Genomic DNA, 18,630 nt, shown 5'->3' on the forward strand with positions numbered 1-18,630 from the left:
ATTGGCCTCACAAAAGCGACGTGCTTGCTCTATCACGAAAGGGATCCAACTAGTCATAACAACAATTGTCCATTAATTTAGCCTTTAAAAACTAATTAGTTAGACATAATTATACAAAATTATTAGACGAGTTCTTACAAGCGATCCAAGTCTTGTACGTTTTAGTTATTAACTCCACTTGACAGGGAAAAAAATGAACTCGTATCTTTCATACACACATTATAGTAGAAAACAATGTTATCTATTCTATTAAAAGGGAAGTAGTCTTGATAAATCTACTTATATAAGTTTGTTGGACCTTTTCATTTTTAACTAAACTTATTATAAACTATCAAGTTCTATAATAACATTATTCAATAATACTTTTATACGTTATATGTAATCTGCTATTGTTACCCATATTTTCGCTCAACAGTTATTGATACACATAACATTTGTCCCCGTAATACATACGTATTCCAATAAAAAAATTTAATTTGTCTCTATTCTAATAACATCAGAAGACTAATATGATACATGAAACCGAAATAATATCATAGTCAAATATCAAAGTTCACCTAATATTAAAGTACAAACCTCTACAAATGAATTATTCAGTTACACATGTTGATGGGAAACACAATGATAATTCGTAAAGTGATATCACCAATTTTCTTTATTAATGTATTTATGTTCGATTATTTCAGACTTGCAACTACATTCTTTTAGAATTCTGCAACATGATTTAGATTGATTCATAGTTATAGTTTGAATTACATCATTCTCATGCACTATTTGCTTACATGGCATATTAATTTTTTCTTATATTAGAGCTCTAATGTAGATGACAATTGACAAACATATATACTATATTAGAAAAGGATTTTGGTGGAGCAAACTATTCAAGCGGACATGATAAAACCATGAAACAAGTTCTCTGAGGTATGTTCATGTCTTCTACATATGAGAACGATCTATACAATTTAAAATATAATTGTAGCAGATTAAATTGAATATATTAAAGTTCAAAATCATCAACTGCACATTTGAGAATATACTTTTATATTCTCAGTATTTACTTACTAAATATTTTCTTAATATAAACCAATCATAGTAAAATGAAATCTATAAATAATATCACGGGTACATTTATACCAGAATTTTTGGAATCCTTTACCATTTTAGGTTAATATTTTTAGTCCTTCAAAATGGTTACGACCAAAATATTAGGCGAACAAAATCTTAAAATAAAAGAAATATTTTTAGATAACAACCAAAATATACTTATTTAAATATTTCAGAAAAAGATATTTTTAACAATAAATTTTAGTTTTCTATCACCATTTTCTTCATTAAATTTAAATGATATAGTAAAGGTATTATCAAAATTATAAAAGAAAACAAATCATATAGTTTTTTCAAATATATGTACTATTAAAAATATATAAAAGGTGAATCATTTTAAAAACAAATATCATCAAATTTATATGGGTTTTTATCGGATAAACCAATAATGAATAATTTTAGGAGTTTAACGGGTTATAGTTTTTAAATATCGGGTTTTAACTAAATATGAACTAAATTATATATATAAATCATCAGATTTGCAAGTTCGTCCGCGGGTTTGGGTCAAATATGAAAATATTGGTGAAAATTATTAAAACCCCTTGAAATACTATTAATTTAGTCTAAAATATGCCAAGTAAATCTTATGTCTCATTAACTCAACTAATGTAACTCTTACAAAATACTTACAAAATATAAAGATGGTGTTGTAACATAAGAGTTTACATACAAAATATCAAATAGAAAAAAATTGATAAAATTATATAATTTTAAACAAAAAATCATCTATATCAAATGAATTTATAACTAAATAATGTATATTATAATCAAAACACTAATTCATATCACATCTTTATTAACGGAAAAAAACCCGCGCTTTCGAAGCGCGGGTCAAAATCTAGTGTTTGTGTTAAAAAGACGTGAGCTGATAGTTTATTTATTGTTATTTTCCTAAAGTCATACAAAAATGTGACATAGACAAGGTCCTGGAAAAGAAACACTATGTTTCATTAGTTTAATAAAAATAGGACGATGATTATATAAATCATCAAGGGTGGATCATTACAGGATCATAACAACTGTGAAAGTGAGTTGAAAATACCATACCATCAATGGCTAAGAGAGCGGTACTGATAGGAATCAACTACGTAGGAACAAAGGCTGAGCTACGAGGCTGCGTCAACGACGTCCGTCGGATGCATGTAAGCCTCGTTGAACGTTACGGATTCTCCGACAAGAACATCAAACTGTTGATCGATACTGATAGCTCTACGATGAAACCGACCGGCAAGAACATCCGACAGGCATTGTTGGATCTGGTTCAACCAGCTCAACCGGGGGATGTTCTCTTTGTCCATTACAGTGGACACGGTACGAGGTTGCCGGCTGAAACTGGAGAAGATGATGATACTGGTTACGATGAGTGTATTGTTCCTTCTGATATGAATCTTATCACCGGTAAGTGAAAGAACAAGAGGCGTATATGCAAGGCCTACCGAGGGTTAAGTTTATGATACTAATAATATTGACTAATATTGTTTTTTTTTTTTTTTTTGATAATTTTTTTTTTTTTTTTTTTTTTTTATACAGTAAATTTTATGAAATTATATTATCAATCACTAATATAATTAAATTAGTTTGTAAAGTTTTGACATAACTTATATTATAAGAATATATATGATATTAGATAAAACATTAAAAATATATTGTTCAAATTTTGTTTAAAACAGCTAAAAATGTTTGATGGACTATGTGGAATTCTTTAGCGCTTTTTTACCAAATGTTTTAGCATTATTATGTTACGGTTTTACTTAAAGTCATATAAAACTTTGTGTATAATGAGATAGTAATGACTAAAACTAGATACTATCTGTTGAATCTAATTTTCTTCTGTGACAATTTTGTTTACAGATGATGATTTTAGGGATCTTGTGGATATGGCACCAAAGGATTGTCCCATTACAATAGTTTCAGACTCTTGTCACAGTGGTGGTCTCATCGACGAAGCCAAAGAGCAGATTGGAGAGAGCACAAAGAAGAAGAAGAAAGACTCTGGAGAATCTTCAAGAACCAACAAGGAGACAGGAGTAGAAGAGACAGAGAGCAAGGAGATTACTGATTTGGGGAGCAGATCTCTTCCATTAGATACCTTGATTGATATGCTGAAGCAGGAAACAGGCAAAGATGATATCGAAGTAGGGAAAATCAGAACAACTCTATTCGATATGTTTGGAGAAGATTCAAGCCCAAAGGTGAAGAAATTCATGAATGTGATTCTAAGCAACCTACAAGAGACTACCACTGGTCAAACTAGTCAAGGTGATATATTGGAGTCAGTTGCAAACCTAACTCAAGAGTTTCTTGAGCAGAAGATAAATGATGTTGTGATACCAGCGATCCAAGAGGTCTATGCTGGTGCAATCAATGGTGCACTTCCGGATAATGGTATACTGATCAGTGGTTGTCAAACTGATCAAACATCTGCTGATGCAAGCCCACCGGGTCACCCGGAACAGGCTTATGGAGCACTAACCAATGCTATACAGATCATACTTAAGGAGACTAATGGTAAGATTAGTAACAAAGATCTTGTTTTGAAGGTTAGGAAACTTCTTAGGAAACAGGGGTTTGAACAACGACCGGGACTGTATTGCAGCGATGATTATGTGAATGATCAGTTTATATGCTGAAAGAAGTTTGGAGGGTTTGTTGGTCTGGTTTCGTGTGGAACACGTTTTCTTATTTGTGTGGTGTGTTGCTTTGGTTTGTTATTGTAACTTTGAATTTGAATAAAGTGTAACTTTTGTTTTGTTCATTGGTTGTTGATTGACATTTAAAATAACTTTTCTTAAACGTGGTTATATTAGATTTTCCTGAGTTTTGTAAAAGCCTAACTTCTGTCACAAGAAACCTTGTTTTTGATAAGGAGACCATTGGTTTGACAAATAAAAAGCAAGGTGTTGAACCATGCGATGATAATGTGATAATAATAATTTAGCTATGATATAACATGGATTGTTTGCGCCTACAAGAGATGTGTACACAACAACAAGCATCATTTCCTCACAATCTATACAAGGTTTGTACGTTTTAGCTTTCGTATGGAAGAAAGAACAAGCCATTGACGTTATTTTTCTTCTCTAACTGTTAAACCAATATTGGTGGCGTTTTGGATATTTTTGAATAATTAAAATATAGTTTCTCTTAAAAATAATGTAATTAGTTACATTAAGATAAGACTAATTTATGAAACAGAATATATATATATATGGAATGGATTTTTTTTTTGAAACACTTATATATGGAATGGATATCTTTCATTTTATGGTAATAAACATTAGTATCTTTGACCGGAAACAAAGTACACCAGTATAAAAACGTGAAGAAGAATAACGTGTAACGTCTCACGATCAAACAAAAAACAAAATAAAATTTGTAAAGCGGACCTTTTGAGGTATCATCAATGGCGAAGAAAGCAGTATTAATTGGAATCAACTATCCTGGAACTAAGGCGGAGTTACGAGGATGTGTCAACGATGTTCGAAGGATGCACAAATGCCTAGTCGATAGGTTCGGTTTCTTGGAGAGAAACATCACCGAGCTGATCGATACTGACGACTCTTATACCAAACCTACCGGTAAGAACATCCGACGGGCGTTGTTGAATCTAGTTGAGTCAGCTAAATCTGGAGACGTTCTCGTCGTCCATTACAGTGGACATGGGACGAGGTTGCCGGCAGAGACTGGAGAAGATGATGATACTGGTTACGATGAGTGTATTGTTCCATGTGATATGAATCTGATCACCGGTAGGTAAAAAAATGTTGAAACTGACTTTTACTTTGTCATATTTTTGGTGTGAAGTTGAACTTGTTGTTTATCACTTTGATTGATTTATATGTTGCTGAGAATGGTTGAGATCAAATGAATAGAATTTGTTAGGTTTTAGAGTTCAATCTCATGTTGGAATCTGGATGAATAGAAGCATGCATGGCTTGATGTGGTGTGTCTTATCATCAATTGTTCATTCATTTCAAGATTTACAATCATTTATTTTTTATTAGACATTTTAACAACTTAAAAATCAATTCAGTTACAAGATGAAAATACACACCACCTTTAACATTTTGACAATCTCTTAAAACTAAAATAATTTTTACGATGAAAAGACATACTATTCCTATTGTTAATAGATATATATTAATGTTTTGCTTTAGATTCACTCTTTTTAGTCTAAATATTTTTTCTATGGTGGTTCTATTCTCAGATGATGAATTCAGGGAACTTGTGGATAAAGTTCCAAAAGATGCACGCATTACAATCATCTCAGACTCTTGTCATAGTGGTGGTCTCATAGATGAAGCTAAGGAGCAGATAGGAGAGAGCACAAAGAAGAAGAAGAAACCAAAGAAAGAAGCTAAAGGCTCTTCAAGACATGGAATCAAAGACTTCGTGCTTGAAACTGTGGAACAAGAAGACGAAGAAACCAATATTGAAGAAAATATTGAGCTAGAAAATGGGGACAAAATCCATGTGGGAAACAAATCTCTACCTCTACAAACTCTTATCGATATCCTCAAGCTCGACACGGGCAACGATGATATCGAAGTTGGTAAAATCAGACCAACACTATTCAATGTGTTTGGAGAAGATGCATCTTCAAAGGTGAAGAAGTTCATGAAAGTGCTTCTAACAAAGCTGCAAGAAGGCGAAAATGATCATGGTGGTCTAGTGGGAATGATTGGGAAACTAACGCAAGAGTTTATTGAACACAAGCTCAACGACGATGAAGAGAACGTTGGGAGAAAGCAAGAGGTCTATGCAGGTGCAAGCAAAGGTTCTATGGCTGATAACGGTATTTTGATTAGTGGTTGTCAAACTGATCAAACTTCAGCAGACGCAAGTCCTTTAGGTCAGCCCGAGATGGCGTATGGAGCATTCACTAATGCTGTGCAGATCATACTTGAGGAGACTAATGGTAAGATTACATATAAAGAACTGGTTATGAAGGCAAGAAAGCTTCTTAAGAAACAGGGCTTTACTCAACGACCGGGCCTGTATTGTAGCGACGGTTACGTGAATGCTCCGTTTATTTGTTGATTGTAACATTCTCATAAAGTATTTGAAGTTCCGTGTTGGATAAGTTATGTGATGTCTGTATTTTGTTGTTTTGTTGTTGTAACTTTGAATGGATTGTCAACTGTTACTTTGTCACTTTCTCTTTTTTTTTTTTTTTTGTCATCTGATGGATTAATATTAAAACTTGAACTGGAAGTACACAAAGCTGGCAAAGGTATGAAAACCCTTCCAGAGCCAATAGCCAGCATAGTAGACAATACTATCTGGAATCAAGAAAAGGACCAAGACAACAACTGATAAAGAAGGGAACAAGATCAGAAGAAACTTTTGGAGTTAAAAACAAGTATCAAGAATGAGAAGCCACGAAGATGAAAGCCGGAATGAGAGAGAAAGCGATGATGGTCTAAATTATTGGGGTGATAGCAAAGCTCCAACAACAGTTCCGATACGGAACTACGAGCACCAGCCACTCAAGAACAAGCTTCAACTGAGGGAAGCCACAAGATAACTGATCTTCACCCGAGCAGCCGACGAAGAAAAGACTCGGTTTACAATCAAACTACTCAAAGACCAATCGCGATTGAGCTAAAGCTCCACAATTCCTTACCAAGAAATCCGGAGAACCCGTCGGTTAAAAACTAAGGAACAGCACAACTTCACAGCATCAATGCTTCACAAAGACAATACTCCAATAAACCACAGGTCGAGCAAAGCCTTACCGCATACGACTCCCGGTAAGCTGCATGACGCCACAGAGGATAGATGTCAATACCAAAGACGAAGGCAAGGAGATCCTAACCGAAAACACTATGAAGACACTAGTCACTTTCTCTTTAGTTATAACTTTTTTTTATATATATTTAAAATGTTTATACAGTATACACCCAATTTCCAAAGCAACTGTTCGTTGGTCATTGGCTATGGATTTAATGATTTATCATACCTTTTTTAGTTGTTGACTTGTTGACCTATTAGTAATACTTCCGATTGTAATAAATATTTTATCAACCTTCGGTTTAAAATCTACCTAATAAGCAATTATTACCGACTTTTTACGGTCAATTTGTAACATTGTAAAGCAAATTGATAACGAGATCAATTTCATGGCATTGATGTGCTTGATAAAAGAAAATACGACGATAAACCAAAAAAGCGTAAAACAATAAGGTTTATGGAGTATATAAAACTAAAGTTAAGATTATCAAATCAGTTGTAATTATATTAATTTCTTCCGTTTTATAATATAATTTTTTAACTAAACATTTGGATATTTTAGCAAAAAAAAAAAGGAAAACTAAACATTTGGATACTTAAAAACATATATTAAAAAGGATAAATATAATTCAATTAATTATGGAAAATTGTAATGTATAATTGGTTACTTTATCGAATAAATATTAAAATTAAATAGATATGTATACAATAATTTATATTTAAAACAAAAATACATCTAAAATAATTTATATTATGAAATAGATGGGTCTAAACTCTAAACCAATACTACCTGGTTACATTTTCAGAAATTATATATCACGAAAACTCTCAAAATTAAATAAAAATGGCTTTCTGCTCTGGGTATAGAAAAGATAACGCTGATAAAGTATTCTGAAATGCGTTAATCGTGTAATAACGTGACGAAAAAACAAAAAAAAATCAAGGCCACGTCAGATAGTACATTCTTATTCGTGGAAACGCGGACAGATAACCAATCAATCAATGAATAAAAGAAACAATATTTTAACCAAAAACAAAATTAAAATTTATATATAATAAATCACTTTTGTCGGAAACACTCTTTCATCATCATTCATCATCCATCTCTCTACGATCACAAAGACAGAGACTTTACCGATTCAGATTCAAACTCTATCCATCATCAAATGGCGAAAAAGGCGGTGCTGATCGGGATCAACTATCCAGGAACCAAGGCTGAATTGCGCGGATGCGTCAACGATGTTCGTCGTATGTACAAATGCCTCGTCGAACGTTACGGATTCGCTGAAGAAGACATCACGGTGCTGATCGACACCGATGACTCCTACACCAAACCTACGGGGAAGAACATCCGCAAGGCGCTCGCGGATCTCGTCGGATCGGCTGATTCAGGCGATGTTCTCGTCGTTCATTACAGTGGACACGGTACGAGGTTGCCGGCGGAGACAGGGGAGGATGATGACACTGGTTATGATGAATGTATTGTTCCTTGCGATATGAATCTGATTACTGGTGAGTTGCTCTCTTTTGTAATAGAGGATGATGATGATGATGATGGTAGGATCTGTTTAGATTATAGTGTTTTATGTTCTTATCTCGGATCTGATCGGGATAAATGATAAATAAGATGACTTTTGGTTAAAAATTCATTTTTAGTTGTGTTTAAAAAAAATCTCTAAGCTGTAATAATGTGTTTTATATGAATTACTGATTAGGCGGACGCATAGACCGATTTTAAAAATTTTTGTTTAAAAAAAATTGTTTTATTTAGGTCCGATTTGCCGACTAAGAGGACGTTTAGGCTGCAAACGATCATGTAGATGAGCTTGTGTGTGATGATTCTTGGTATTGTTGTTTTTGCAGATGATGACTTCAGAGATCTTGTGGACCGTGTTCCACAAGGCTGTAGGATGACAATCATCTCAGACTCTTGTCACAGCGGTGGCTTGATCGACGAAGCCAAGGAGCAGATCGGTGAGAGCCATAAGAAAGACGATGAGGAGGAGGAAGAGGAAGAGTCTTCTTCCCGGTTCGGGTTCAGGAAGTTCTTGCGCAGCAAGGTGGAAAGCGCGATTAGAGGGAACAAGAAGGACGAAGACGAGGCGGAAGAGATCGAGACCAAGGAGATTGAGCTGGAAGACGGAGAAATGATCCTTGCCAAAGACAAGTCTCTGCCTCTCCAGACGTTGATCGACATCCTCAAGCAGCAGACAGGGAACGATGACATCGAGGTCGGGAAAATCAGGCCGAGTCTTTTCGACGCGTTTGGTGATGACTCGAGCCCCAAGGTGAAGAAGTTCATGAAAGTGATCTTAGGTAAGCTTAAAGCAGGAGAAGGAGAAGGTGGGCTGATGGGAATGCTTGGGAAGCTAGCTTCAGGGTTTCTTGAAGGGAAACTTAACGATGACGACTATGTGAAGCCTGCTATGCAGACGGAAGTTGGGAGGAAAGAAGAGGTTTATGCTGGTGGGTCTAGAGGTTCGGTTCCGCTTCCAGACAGTGGGATATTGATCAGTGGTTGTCAGACTGATCAGACCTCTGCTGATGCGACTCCGCCGGGGAAGCCAAGTGAAGCTTATGGAGCGATGAGTAACTCGATACAGAAGATATTGGAGGAGACGGATGGGGAAATATCGAACAGAGAGATGGTGACGAGGGCGAGGAAGGCGTTGAAGAAGCAAGGGTTTACTCAGCAGCCAGGTTTGTATTGCCATGATGGTTATGCAAATGCTCCTTTTATCTGTTGAGAAAACTATTCATGTTTTTATTTATACCGACCGTTGGTGATTCTGGTTGGGGAATAAGCCTGGGTTTTACTGTTTGATGGCATTTGTGTCTGTTAAAAGTTATGTGTGCTGTGTTTTGTGAGACATTGGTTTCATCTTGTTTTTATTGAGGACTATGTTTTTTTTTTTTAAAATTAAGCTGTGTGTATTTCGGACATCCTTATACGACTGCTAAACTAAGTAAACGTTTAGCCAAAACGTTAGATAATAATAGTATTACATATCTTGCCAAATTGCCATGTGATAGATATACACAAAAATGAAAGTCAAAGTGTCTTTCTCCTTTGAAAATGAAATAAATAAAAATACGAATAGGCATGGGGGGAAGAAGTTGGCTTGAGAAGGTTTGGTGTCTGTTTCTTCTTACATAGGACAATGTTTGTTTTTATCTCAATCATCGATCTCTTGAACCCATGCTAAATCTGCAAGACAACATAGCCACACAAATCAATCGCCGAAGTAATCATCCAAGATGTAACTACATGTGAAAAGCTTTTGTAATAATACCTTGTAAAACAGTTTCTACAGCTGCATTAGGGATAGAGAGTCCCACTATTCGCTGATTATCAGTCGTCGTCTCTATGCGTATAACTCTGATTCTCTTGTGGCTTTGACGGGCCTGCACAAAAAGCACTGTAAGGTTCATCGCCAAAACCAAAGAGAGCGTTTGAGAAATTCTGCAAAGGGATTTACTTGTTTGGAAAGAGCTTTCTCAATGGTTCCCCAGATGGGAAGAATGAGGCCACCCACAACGTTTACTTCCTGTATTCTTCTTCCTACTGTGCAATACTCTCCCAGCTTACACTTTGGTCCGTGCATACACTGTACCTCAGATACAAACTCATGTTATTATGAGCCATGTGGCGTAAACTTAAGCTACACCAAGTTGATTCTGTGCTAATCTATTTTTCTGTCTGAGCAAAAGCGGTTCTAATATAGATTCATTATTGATTGAGGAAGCAGACCTGTTTAGATGAAACTTCGTACTCGTCTTCCCAACCGTTACGAGCCTTCTCCAAAGATGAGAGTTTTCGGTATTTAGTTTTCAACTCTGAAAGAGACATCTCTCTGCAAAAAAAACATGAGTTTATACCAGCTTCTTAGTTAGAAAATATGAAATGTGAAGGTACTGGCAATGGTGTGTAGATACCTGATCGACTCTCCTACCGCAGGACGGACTGTCTTAAACAACCCAGAGGCCGTACTGAAAATCCAAAAAAAGGGCAATGAGAGTTATTAATATTTGTTTTAAGGACCACATTTGACGCAAAAATTTATACAAAAGATTACAGGGGAGAATAATTCACCTCTCAAATGCTAATATGAAGTGCCGTCTTCCTAACCATTCCCTTTTAGATTCATAAAAGCCATCACTAGCTGAACCAAGCCCATCCCTTCTCTTACCCTCTAGCATTGAACTTGCAGACTGTGAACACAATCAATTCAATATTTTCATTCAATGTAGTTAAATTGGAGTTATTTACACAGAGCGATTAGATATTGAAGTACCTCCCATGTAATACCACGATCTAGAGTAAAAGTAAAGAGCATAGTAGAGGCACCAGACATTTGATCGACATGGACGGTCTGAAAAAGTTAAATATTAGTAGGCACAAATACGCTAACGAACCAAAATCAAGCACGACATATCAACCTTTGGAGTGGTCAGCAGCTCAACGCTATTAGCTTTCATATCCACAATTCCCGAATCAAAAGTTCCTTCAATGCGAGCATTATGTACAAGAACATCTAATATACTCGTAAACAATTCAAACAGCCTGCACAGAACAGGAGACCAAAGCATTAAAGACTGAAACAACTTCTAGTACTACAACGCGTGAGCTTTCATTTGACGCATATTACCTATTCTGAATATCAGGTGGCAATCCCAAGAGGCGATTCAGAAATCGTCCAACATCATGCATGTCAGAATCAATAATGCGTCCTGATAACTTTCCAGTGTCTTTTCCATTAGCTATATTGTCATCCATGAAGTAAGGTAAGAAAGGAGGTTACTACAAATAGAATTTAAGTACAGTACGAAAAAATGAAAACCAGCAAAACTTACCCAAAACACTGTCCCTAACAATTCCTACAGCAATAAGCGCAGCCCTTGCCTTGGTTAAGAACTCTTTAATTGTTTCCGGTTCATCAGTCGAGCAGCCAGGAGGAACAACGGGTAATTTCTCCTGAAAAGTAAGCCATACAATATTTTACGCCCTATCCATTATCACCGGTCCAAATACTGAAGAATACGGGGTTTTATGAGGACCTGCTCCATTATCCCTCTATACATCACCATCAAGGACTTTTTACCAAAGTTACTATCATAATTGTAAGCACTCAAAGAAGGCCCGGCCCTGCAATAATACACCACACCATATTTTGAGATAATATTTTTGGCAAGGTTTTAAGTAGTAACAAGCAACATAACAAACAGCTAGGAAATGGTTTAGAGAGGTGCATGACTTTCCTGCGATCTCCCTGTGTTAAAGCACCAAGAGTTTCTAGTCTCTTTGCAACAATAGAGGCAAAGCGGCGTTCCCCACCAAGATTTGTGAAAAGTAGCCTGACAGGTCGGCGAAAACAGAGAACGCATCAGCTTCAGCAATTGATATCAGATGAAAAGGTATCAATTACTTTTGCAATTGTACAGGTACAAAATCAACTACACAAACGTTGTCATGCCAACCTGTATTCAGGTGCAGATGTCTGATTTGACCGGTGAGTTCTTCCAAATTGCTGAATCGCACGATCAGCACTCCAAGGAAGCTCCAATGTTAAATGAACCCTTCGTCTCTGCAGACAAATATAAAATATTTCCAAATTAACAAATACCCATCATTCATAACGTCATTGGATCTTCCGAGCATTAGGTTCATGCAGAGAGACAACAAAAAAGTAGCTAAAAACTCGACACACCTGATTTGCTGCCCTTCTATCTGCTTGCAACGAAACTCCAGCTGAACCAGCTTCAGAAATAATGGCAACAAACTTTTTGCCCTCCATAAACAGTTGTTTCTCGTGCATGTTGACCATTTCCATTGTTATATCCTTTCTAGAGACAAAAGTACAAGGATGAAAAGTAAATTACTGGTGCGTTATAACATAAACTACTTAGAATGAATTAGCGGCATTAAAGAGGAAATAGAGAATGTGAGAGAGAGAAAGGTTTAAAACTTACGTGTTTCTTGCTTGATATGTAACACCTTTCCCATTAGACGCTCTTACAAGCATACCTCGCCTGCCTGTTATTTCTGCGACTTTGTCAGGGCCTCCAAGCTGCATTAAAACAGCACTAGCAATTTAGGAACATTCTTACGTTTCCAGAAATTAAATTTAACCACACAATAAAGCCTTTGGATACTACAACTTTTACAATCAACGCACCCTAACTGCCATTACTTGGATAAATGATTCACCTATACCACTCAACACCATCAACATAAAGCATTATTCCATAAAATAAAGGAGATTAACCTATTACCACGAGCTACTTCATATTTAAGAAAAATCAGAGACATTTAGATGTAGTTACCTGATCGACGATATCATCTAAGGGATTGTTTGGAAGATTCAGAGACCGGATAATCTCTAAAATCTTTAATTTTCGTTCCAAGGCTGCTTCATACCTAACAAAATAGATAACCACTCTTAGAAAAACAAATATATATTTTGCTTCAATTATACGAGCAGGAAATTATCAAGACACATGTTGCTATTCAAGATTACAGACCTTTTCTGCAATTCCGCAATGTAGACACGCCTTGCTTGAATGTACTCCTCTGTTTTTTCCTTGCAAGAATAGCATATCCATGCTTCAGATGGTAAGTCTGTAACTGGAGGAACTACACAATCTGGATGAAAAAGCTTGTCACATTCTGAACAATGGAGCAACTTCTTCCTTTCCTAGTTTCATCACAAGAAAAATTATTAAAACTCTTAAGCACAACGGAAATCAAGCTATCCAAGTTAAAAGCAACGTACATCTTCCCCACTGCATATCTGACATATCTGGAACTCATCATCAGAATCATTAGAATCATCAGCAGACTCAGCTGCAATGAAAACACCACTGATTAGGAGAATGTACAGACCTTGAGTAATTAAGGCTCGATTAATAACAGACCAAGAGGATGCATCTCAAAAAGTAGGGATACCCCTATAGCAATTTCATATTGAAGATCTATAATAATTCACTGCTACATCGATTTCAGGTTTTATAGATTGCAGTGTGTAGAGAAGCATATCAACACTTCCCCTCTTATAATTTGTCCCTAGTCCCTACAGCCTAAGCATCACGATTGTCTGTTCACTATGAAACCCACCTTCGGACTCCAAATAACTTTCATCATCACTATCTGGTTTCCACTTTGCCATCTTTCTTACTCTCCCCCTAACTGAGACACCAGGTGAAGCTGAATGCCTCTTCCTATGAAGTTCTTTAACACTATCATCCTCTGTAAAAGTCAACAATAGGAAAACTATGAACACGAGATCAACCCCAACATGGATTGAAAGCAAAATTTTTGACAGAGAATTAAGTTACCTGAGAGAGGTTCGGGCTGCTCTGGTAGGGGATAATTCTCTTCCACGAATTTCAACAGGAGCTCTCGAGGTCCCGAGACAAAATCATCAAGCTCAACACCCTAATGCAAGAAAAAGGGGGACAACATAATCAATCACGTAGAAATTAGGTAGATGGAATCATAAAAGGATACTCAAAATATATTTCCAAAAGCAGTATAAGAAGAAACGCACATATTTAGTTACAGCCTCTTCAGTTCGAGCCTCTCCGGTACTCTGAAGGCCAATAACCACACACTTGTTTGCTAATAAGGCTTTCTTAGCTAACCTTACAGTTACCGGAACTTTAGCTGACATACACAAGTGTCTAAAGAAACGCTGCAGTAACATTACATAAAGGAAATAGATCGATCAACCTCTGGGTTTAAGATGACAACCATCAACTGTAATAACACTGTCTATCTGCTATTTCTGGAAGTTTATACCTGATGGCTTGACCAGTATAGTCTCCACAATTGACTAGAATTTGGTTTCTCGTTAGGGAGAAAAGCATTTGCTGACAACATCTCTATCCGTAGCTCTGCCCAAAATTCTGCAGACTTATTGTACATTGCCTACAGAAGAAAGCAAGTAATTCAACACAAACAGCCTACTTTCTAATTTATTGACAGGGATTTCTGAAAAAGTGAAAATAAAAACAGGAGACGATAGAAATAATGAACTTGCTTGCCAAAAGTATCAAAGCACCATTCGGTTTTTAAGTTAAGACAACAGGGTTGGAAATTTCATAAACACAGTAAAGCCTGCTAAAGTTTTGTAAGAGCTTGGTTTCAAGCTTCATCAGAGACGGCTTAATGTTCATATTATACCAATTTGTTGAGCTTACATGCCATTACTTGATGATAGAGCTAGATAGTCAATTTAGATATGTGCAGCTTTCAAGCAAAATAATATCTATATTTAAAAAGAAGAAGATTTACCTCCATTCCTGCTTCTAAAGGAGCTTCAACAATCTCAAACTCAGCCCCTTTGTAGCTCAGGGTACGGCATACATACATCCCCCTATTACGAAGAAGGGATGTTAAAATGAATATGAGCAAATGTGAATGGCTTAAAAGAATGACACAGGCTTCTTAAACCTCGCTTTCATGTCCATGGCAACCAATTCCAAAGCTCCTACTCCACCTTTATCAAGCGCACCTGCACAAATCATTTGTATTTGTATATGCTCTAGACAGAAACTTAAAACTGACACTAAATGAATGCGTCTTTATCCAATTTAGCTTTAAAATAAAGCTTGTTGTCTACACAAGGCAAATAGGATAGAAAATAGAAATCGAAATGCTACCAAATTATATTCAAAAATAGAAGGAATAGAATACAGACCTAGAAATTTGCTAAAATCACTGAAACTTGTTCCAGCTCCCCAAAGTCCAAGCCTGACCATATAGCCCATGTTTCGTGGTTCAGATGCACCAGTAGCAGAACAATAAAGAACACGTGCTTGGGGAATCTTATCCTGTTTTTCCAAAATTCATAATCTCTAGTCAACTAGGGACCATTAAGCGTTCCAAACTAGAACATAAACTACATTATAAGTAACTGAGACGAAGTAATCCAAAAAGAAAAAAACAAATGAGAGTATCTAAGATCACTCTTCAGATTCAGGCATTCAGTTTCAAGTAGCAGACCTGAATGTCAACAACTGCCTGCCCGATGCGTGTCGGCTGACTCCCAGCTTCAGGTACCAAATTTTTTGCTTTATGGCACTACATCAAATGAACATTTAAGTTAATGAAGCTGTGTAACGTACTAGTAATTCGAGCTCTGCTCAAAATTGATGCAACCAGTGATCAAACAGTTTACCACACAGGGCATGCTTGCACACTGTTTAATTCATCAAAACGAGCAGAAGGACCATTTTTTACACTAAGGAATTAAATATACTAATTCGTGGATTTACTACCTCATCAAAGATCAAGAGACCATCAAAATCTGGTCCACACCACTGAACAAGCTGCTGCAAACGAGAACGCCCCTTCTCAGAGGAAGCAATAAGACTATTGTATGTCAAGAACACCACTCCGTCTTTAACACCAACATTCTTTGAGTCAAGCTTAGAATAGGGCAGCTTGTTCAGAGGATTCACTGCACGTAAAACACATAACGTTACTAAGTAGTAGACGGAACACAATTGGTAATCAGACAAGACATTCTAATGTTGACTTGACTGAAAATTTCTAGGCTCAAAAATTATAAAATTCAACGAGACTAAGAATCACAAATCCAATACAGTCCAACTTTAATTTATCTGAAATCATTAAGAATGCACAGTAATCAGTTATCCATAACAGTTCTATGTATGACGACATCATAGACAAAGCTCAGAAACCCATTACCTGATCAGCAAAGTGAATACGCTCTCTAATATCCCGGAACTAAAACATATATACTTTACATCGTAATAGTACAGCATGAGCCGATTAAAGCATTCAGCTATAACAGAAATCATTCTGATCCACTCTACTATATACCATACACTATCAAAACACCATGAGCCGGGAAAAGCATCTAGAAGAAGCTTTAGGTATACCATAAGAGCATTTTGGACCCAAAAAATAGCGAATTACAAACTCAAATTGACAGCCAAAGTCAAGATAGTACCTCCAACGCATGTGGCACCCACATCATCCAAGTCCCTCCTTGCATCGTATTTCAAGTCAGAGCCAACAGAAATCCACCTACGTAAATCACAAAGAAAATGGAGCAAAGATAATTAGAACTCATCTCATCCCACTTTTATGTCATCTACGAGACCAAACAAAGGGACACTGTGAGCACAATTATGCATATATAGTATAGTCAAATAAGCCAGATCGAATTGAGTTATTAACATTTAATCAATGATGAAAATTTGGCGCAGAGGAATCCTCCTACAAAACTTACAAAGCTTTTCTCCTTCCATGTTTCCAATTCTCCCAAATCAACCCAGCAATTGTCCGCCCTTTCCCCACACCAGCACCATCTCCAACAAAAAATCCCGCTCTGCTACCATCAGCAAGGTGCTGAAGATGCCTCTATAATAAAAAAACAAACAAACAACGTCAGACAAGAACCAGTCACATTCGAGACCATTAACAAAACTTTCCGCCATTTGATAAGCAACCTGACAAGCGTAAACTAATGTCTCAATCTGCAAGCACGACAAAGCCTTTGACTCTTCCAGCTCCTCCTTGATCCTGAGATCATAAGTGGGCTCTGGGGGCTGCACTGCAGACAGAGATGATGTTTCCACAATCGGATCAGGATGAGGAGGTCCAATTGAAAGCTTCGGTGGACGCTGCATTAAAAAAAACATTAAAACTGACAATACGATGATAGCCAAAAAAAAAAACCAACTGTAAAAAGATGTGGCACTCACATAATCCATAAACGTTTCTCCCGCAGTTCCACCTTCATCCTCTTCCCTCTCAACTTCAATAGCTTCCTACAATACAGTGAATACGATCTCAACATTGATTAACCCAAACATATAAACAAACAACAACACATAGCATAATCCAAATAGCGATTAAATTGAGAAATTAAAACGGGCGTAGACCTCGTTGACTTCTTCGGGAGGAGGCGGGGGAGGAACCGAGGGAGGAGCAGATTGAGATTGAGGAGCAGTTAGAGATCGATTCAGCTTAGAGACATCAACCGCGAGCTCCACGTGGCACTGAGGGCAAGAGAACCTCGCGAGCCCATGCGGGACATTGAGAATCGCCTGGCAGTTAGCGCAGGGCAACTGCATCTTCGTCGGATCGATCCCGTGCGCCGGAACCGGAGGCCTGGGAGGCTGAGGCTGCTGCTGCTGCTGCAGATTCATAGGTTTCAGCTGCTGCGGCGGCGGAGGAGGAGGAAGCGACTGAATCGGCGGAGGCGGTTGCGTCCGTGCCCTAGAAAGAAGCTCCGGCGGTAGCATTTGGGGGAGCTGGCAAGTGGGGCACGAGAACTCCACCACGCCGGTTTTGACCCGGAGAATCACGCGGCATCCCGCGCATCTGACCTGAACGTCGCCTCTCGGAGGACCAGAGTGCGGCGGAGGGGGGAGCGGCGGAGGGGGCTGAGGCGGGGGTTGCGTCATTGATTGATTTCTAGGGATCCGAGCAAGGGGGAGGCAAGGATCCTGTGAGAGAGGGAGGAGACGAGTATGTATGAGTGTAAGTAATGAATTTTAATCGTCAGAGCGCGAAAGGTTCTTCTTCGTCTTCTTCTTCGTCTCCTTCTCGATTTTTGGTTTCAGATTTTTTCCCCTTTTTTCTTTATTAACTAGGATAAGACCCGCGCCTTGCGCGGGATTAAGTTATTATTTTTATTATATTTTGGAGAATGAAACAATAGTTTGGCTTCATTTGGATTACGGGTGTTCAATCCGGATATCGGGTTGGTTTCGGTTCGGTTCGGTTTTTTCGGTATTTGGTTAGTAAAATATAACTAC

The 18,630-nt window shown here is 37.3% G+C and overlaps 4 protein-coding genes across 4 annotated transcripts; 3 read left to right on the top strand and 1 right to left on the bottom strand.

Moving 5' to 3' along the window:
* The first annotated feature begins 1,965 nt into the window (after positions 1-1,965).
* LOC106357418 (metacaspase-6) lies at positions 1,966-3,905 on the top strand. The gene is made up of 2 exons (XM_013797091.3): positions 1,966-2,502; positions 2,956-3,905. Exons 1-2 carry the CDS (start codon positions 2,157-2,159, stop codon positions 3,732-3,734), a joined length of 1,125 nt encoding a protein of 374 aa, XP_013652545.1. The 5' UTR covers positions 1,966-2,156; the 3' UTR covers positions 3,735-3,905.
* Positions 3,906-4,435: 530 nt separating this feature from the next.
* Positions 4,436-6,262, top strand: LOC106357419 (metacaspase-5). Its single transcript, XM_013797092.3, has 2 exons — positions 4,436-4,853; positions 5,312-6,262. Exons 1-2 carry the CDS (start codon positions 4,508-4,510, stop codon positions 6,142-6,144), a joined length of 1,179 nt encoding a protein of 392 aa, XP_013652546.1. The 5' UTR covers positions 4,436-4,507; the 3' UTR covers positions 6,145-6,262.
* A 1,621-nt stretch (positions 6,263-7,883) lies between these two features.
* Positions 7,884-9,746, top strand: LOC106354779 (metacaspase-4). The gene is made up of 2 exons (XM_013794816.2): positions 7,884-8,349; positions 8,701-9,746. Exons 1-2 carry the CDS (start codon positions 8,004-8,006, stop codon positions 9,582-9,584), a joined length of 1,230 nt encoding a protein of 409 aa, XP_013650270.2. The 5' UTR covers positions 7,884-8,003; the 3' UTR covers positions 9,585-9,746.
* A 43-nt stretch (positions 9,747-9,789) lies between these two features.
* Positions 9,790-18,460, bottom strand: LOC106354777 (protein FORGETTER 1). Its single transcript, XM_013794814.3, has 32 exons — positions 17,752-18,460; positions 17,572-17,637; positions 17,317-17,490; positions 17,097-17,227; positions 16,815-16,891; positions 16,117-16,298; positions 15,842-15,919; positions 15,537-15,669; positions 15,290-15,350; positions 15,131-15,212; positions 14,636-14,764; positions 14,385-14,528; positions 14,173-14,272; positions 13,952-14,083; positions 13,611-13,681; positions 13,360-13,532; positions 13,162-13,255; positions 12,808-12,905; positions 12,546-12,681; positions 12,316-12,422; positions 12,097-12,192; positions 11,896-11,983; positions 11,692-11,812; positions 11,487-11,598; positions 11,278-11,401; positions 11,133-11,210; positions 10,931-11,049; positions 10,774-10,827; positions 10,589-10,691; positions 10,317-10,445; positions 10,131-10,242; positions 9,790-10,045 (listed from the first exon to the last, which is right to left on the bottom strand). Exons 1-32 carry the CDS (start codon positions 18,274-18,276, stop codon positions 10,014-10,016), a joined length of 3,861 nt encoding a protein of 1,286 aa, XP_013650268.2. The 5' UTR covers positions 18,277-18,460; the 3' UTR covers positions 9,790-10,013.
* Between the last annotated feature and the right edge of the window lie 170 nt (positions 18,461-18,630).

Source organism: Brassica napus, chromosome A7 (genome assembly GCF_020379485.1).
Source record: "Brassica napus cultivar Da-Ae chromosome A7, Da-Ae, whole genome shotgun sequence".
Lineage (NCBI taxonomy): Eukaryota > Viridiplantae > Streptophyta > Magnoliopsida > Brassicales > Brassicaceae > Brassica > Brassica napus.

Excerpts from the sequence above, each read along its gene's own strand:
- LOC106357418 (XM_013797091.3), top strand. The coding sequence starts at position 2,157 with ATGGCTAAGAGAGCGGTACTGATAGGAATCAACTACGTAGGAACAAAG. Across the intron at positions 2,503-2,955 it reads TGATATGAATCTTATCACCG|ATGATGATTTTAGGGATCTT; the intron begins GTAAGTGAAAGA and ends TTTTGTTTACAG.
- LOC106357419 (XM_013797092.3), top strand. The coding sequence starts at position 4,508 with ATGGCGAAGAAAGCAGTATTAATTGGAATCAACTATCCTGGAACTAAG. Across the intron at positions 4,854-5,311 it reads TGATATGAATCTGATCACCG|ATGATGAATTCAGGGAACTT; the intron begins GTAGGTAAAAAA and ends TTCTATTCTCAG.
- LOC106354779 (XM_013794816.2), top strand. The coding sequence starts at position 8,004 with ATGGCGAAAAAGGCGGTGCTGATCGGGATCAACTATCCAGGAACCAAG. Across the intron at positions 8,350-8,700 it reads CGATATGAATCTGATTACTG|ATGATGACTTCAGAGATCTT; the intron begins GTGAGTTGCTCT and ends TTGTTTTTGCAG.
- LOC106354777 (XM_013794814.3), bottom strand. The coding sequence starts at position 18,276 with ATGACGCAACCCCCGCCTCAGCCCCCTCCGCCGCTCCCCCCTCCGCCG. Across the intron at positions 11,984-12,096 it reads TTAACACAGGGAGATCGCAG|GGCCGGGCCTTCTTTGAGTG; the intron begins GAAAGTCATGCA and ends GTATTATTGCAG. Across the intron at positions 10,446-10,588 it reads ACGAAGTTTCATCTAAACAG|TGTATGCACGGACCAAAGTG; the intron begins GTCTGCTTCCTC and ends TCTGAGGTACAG.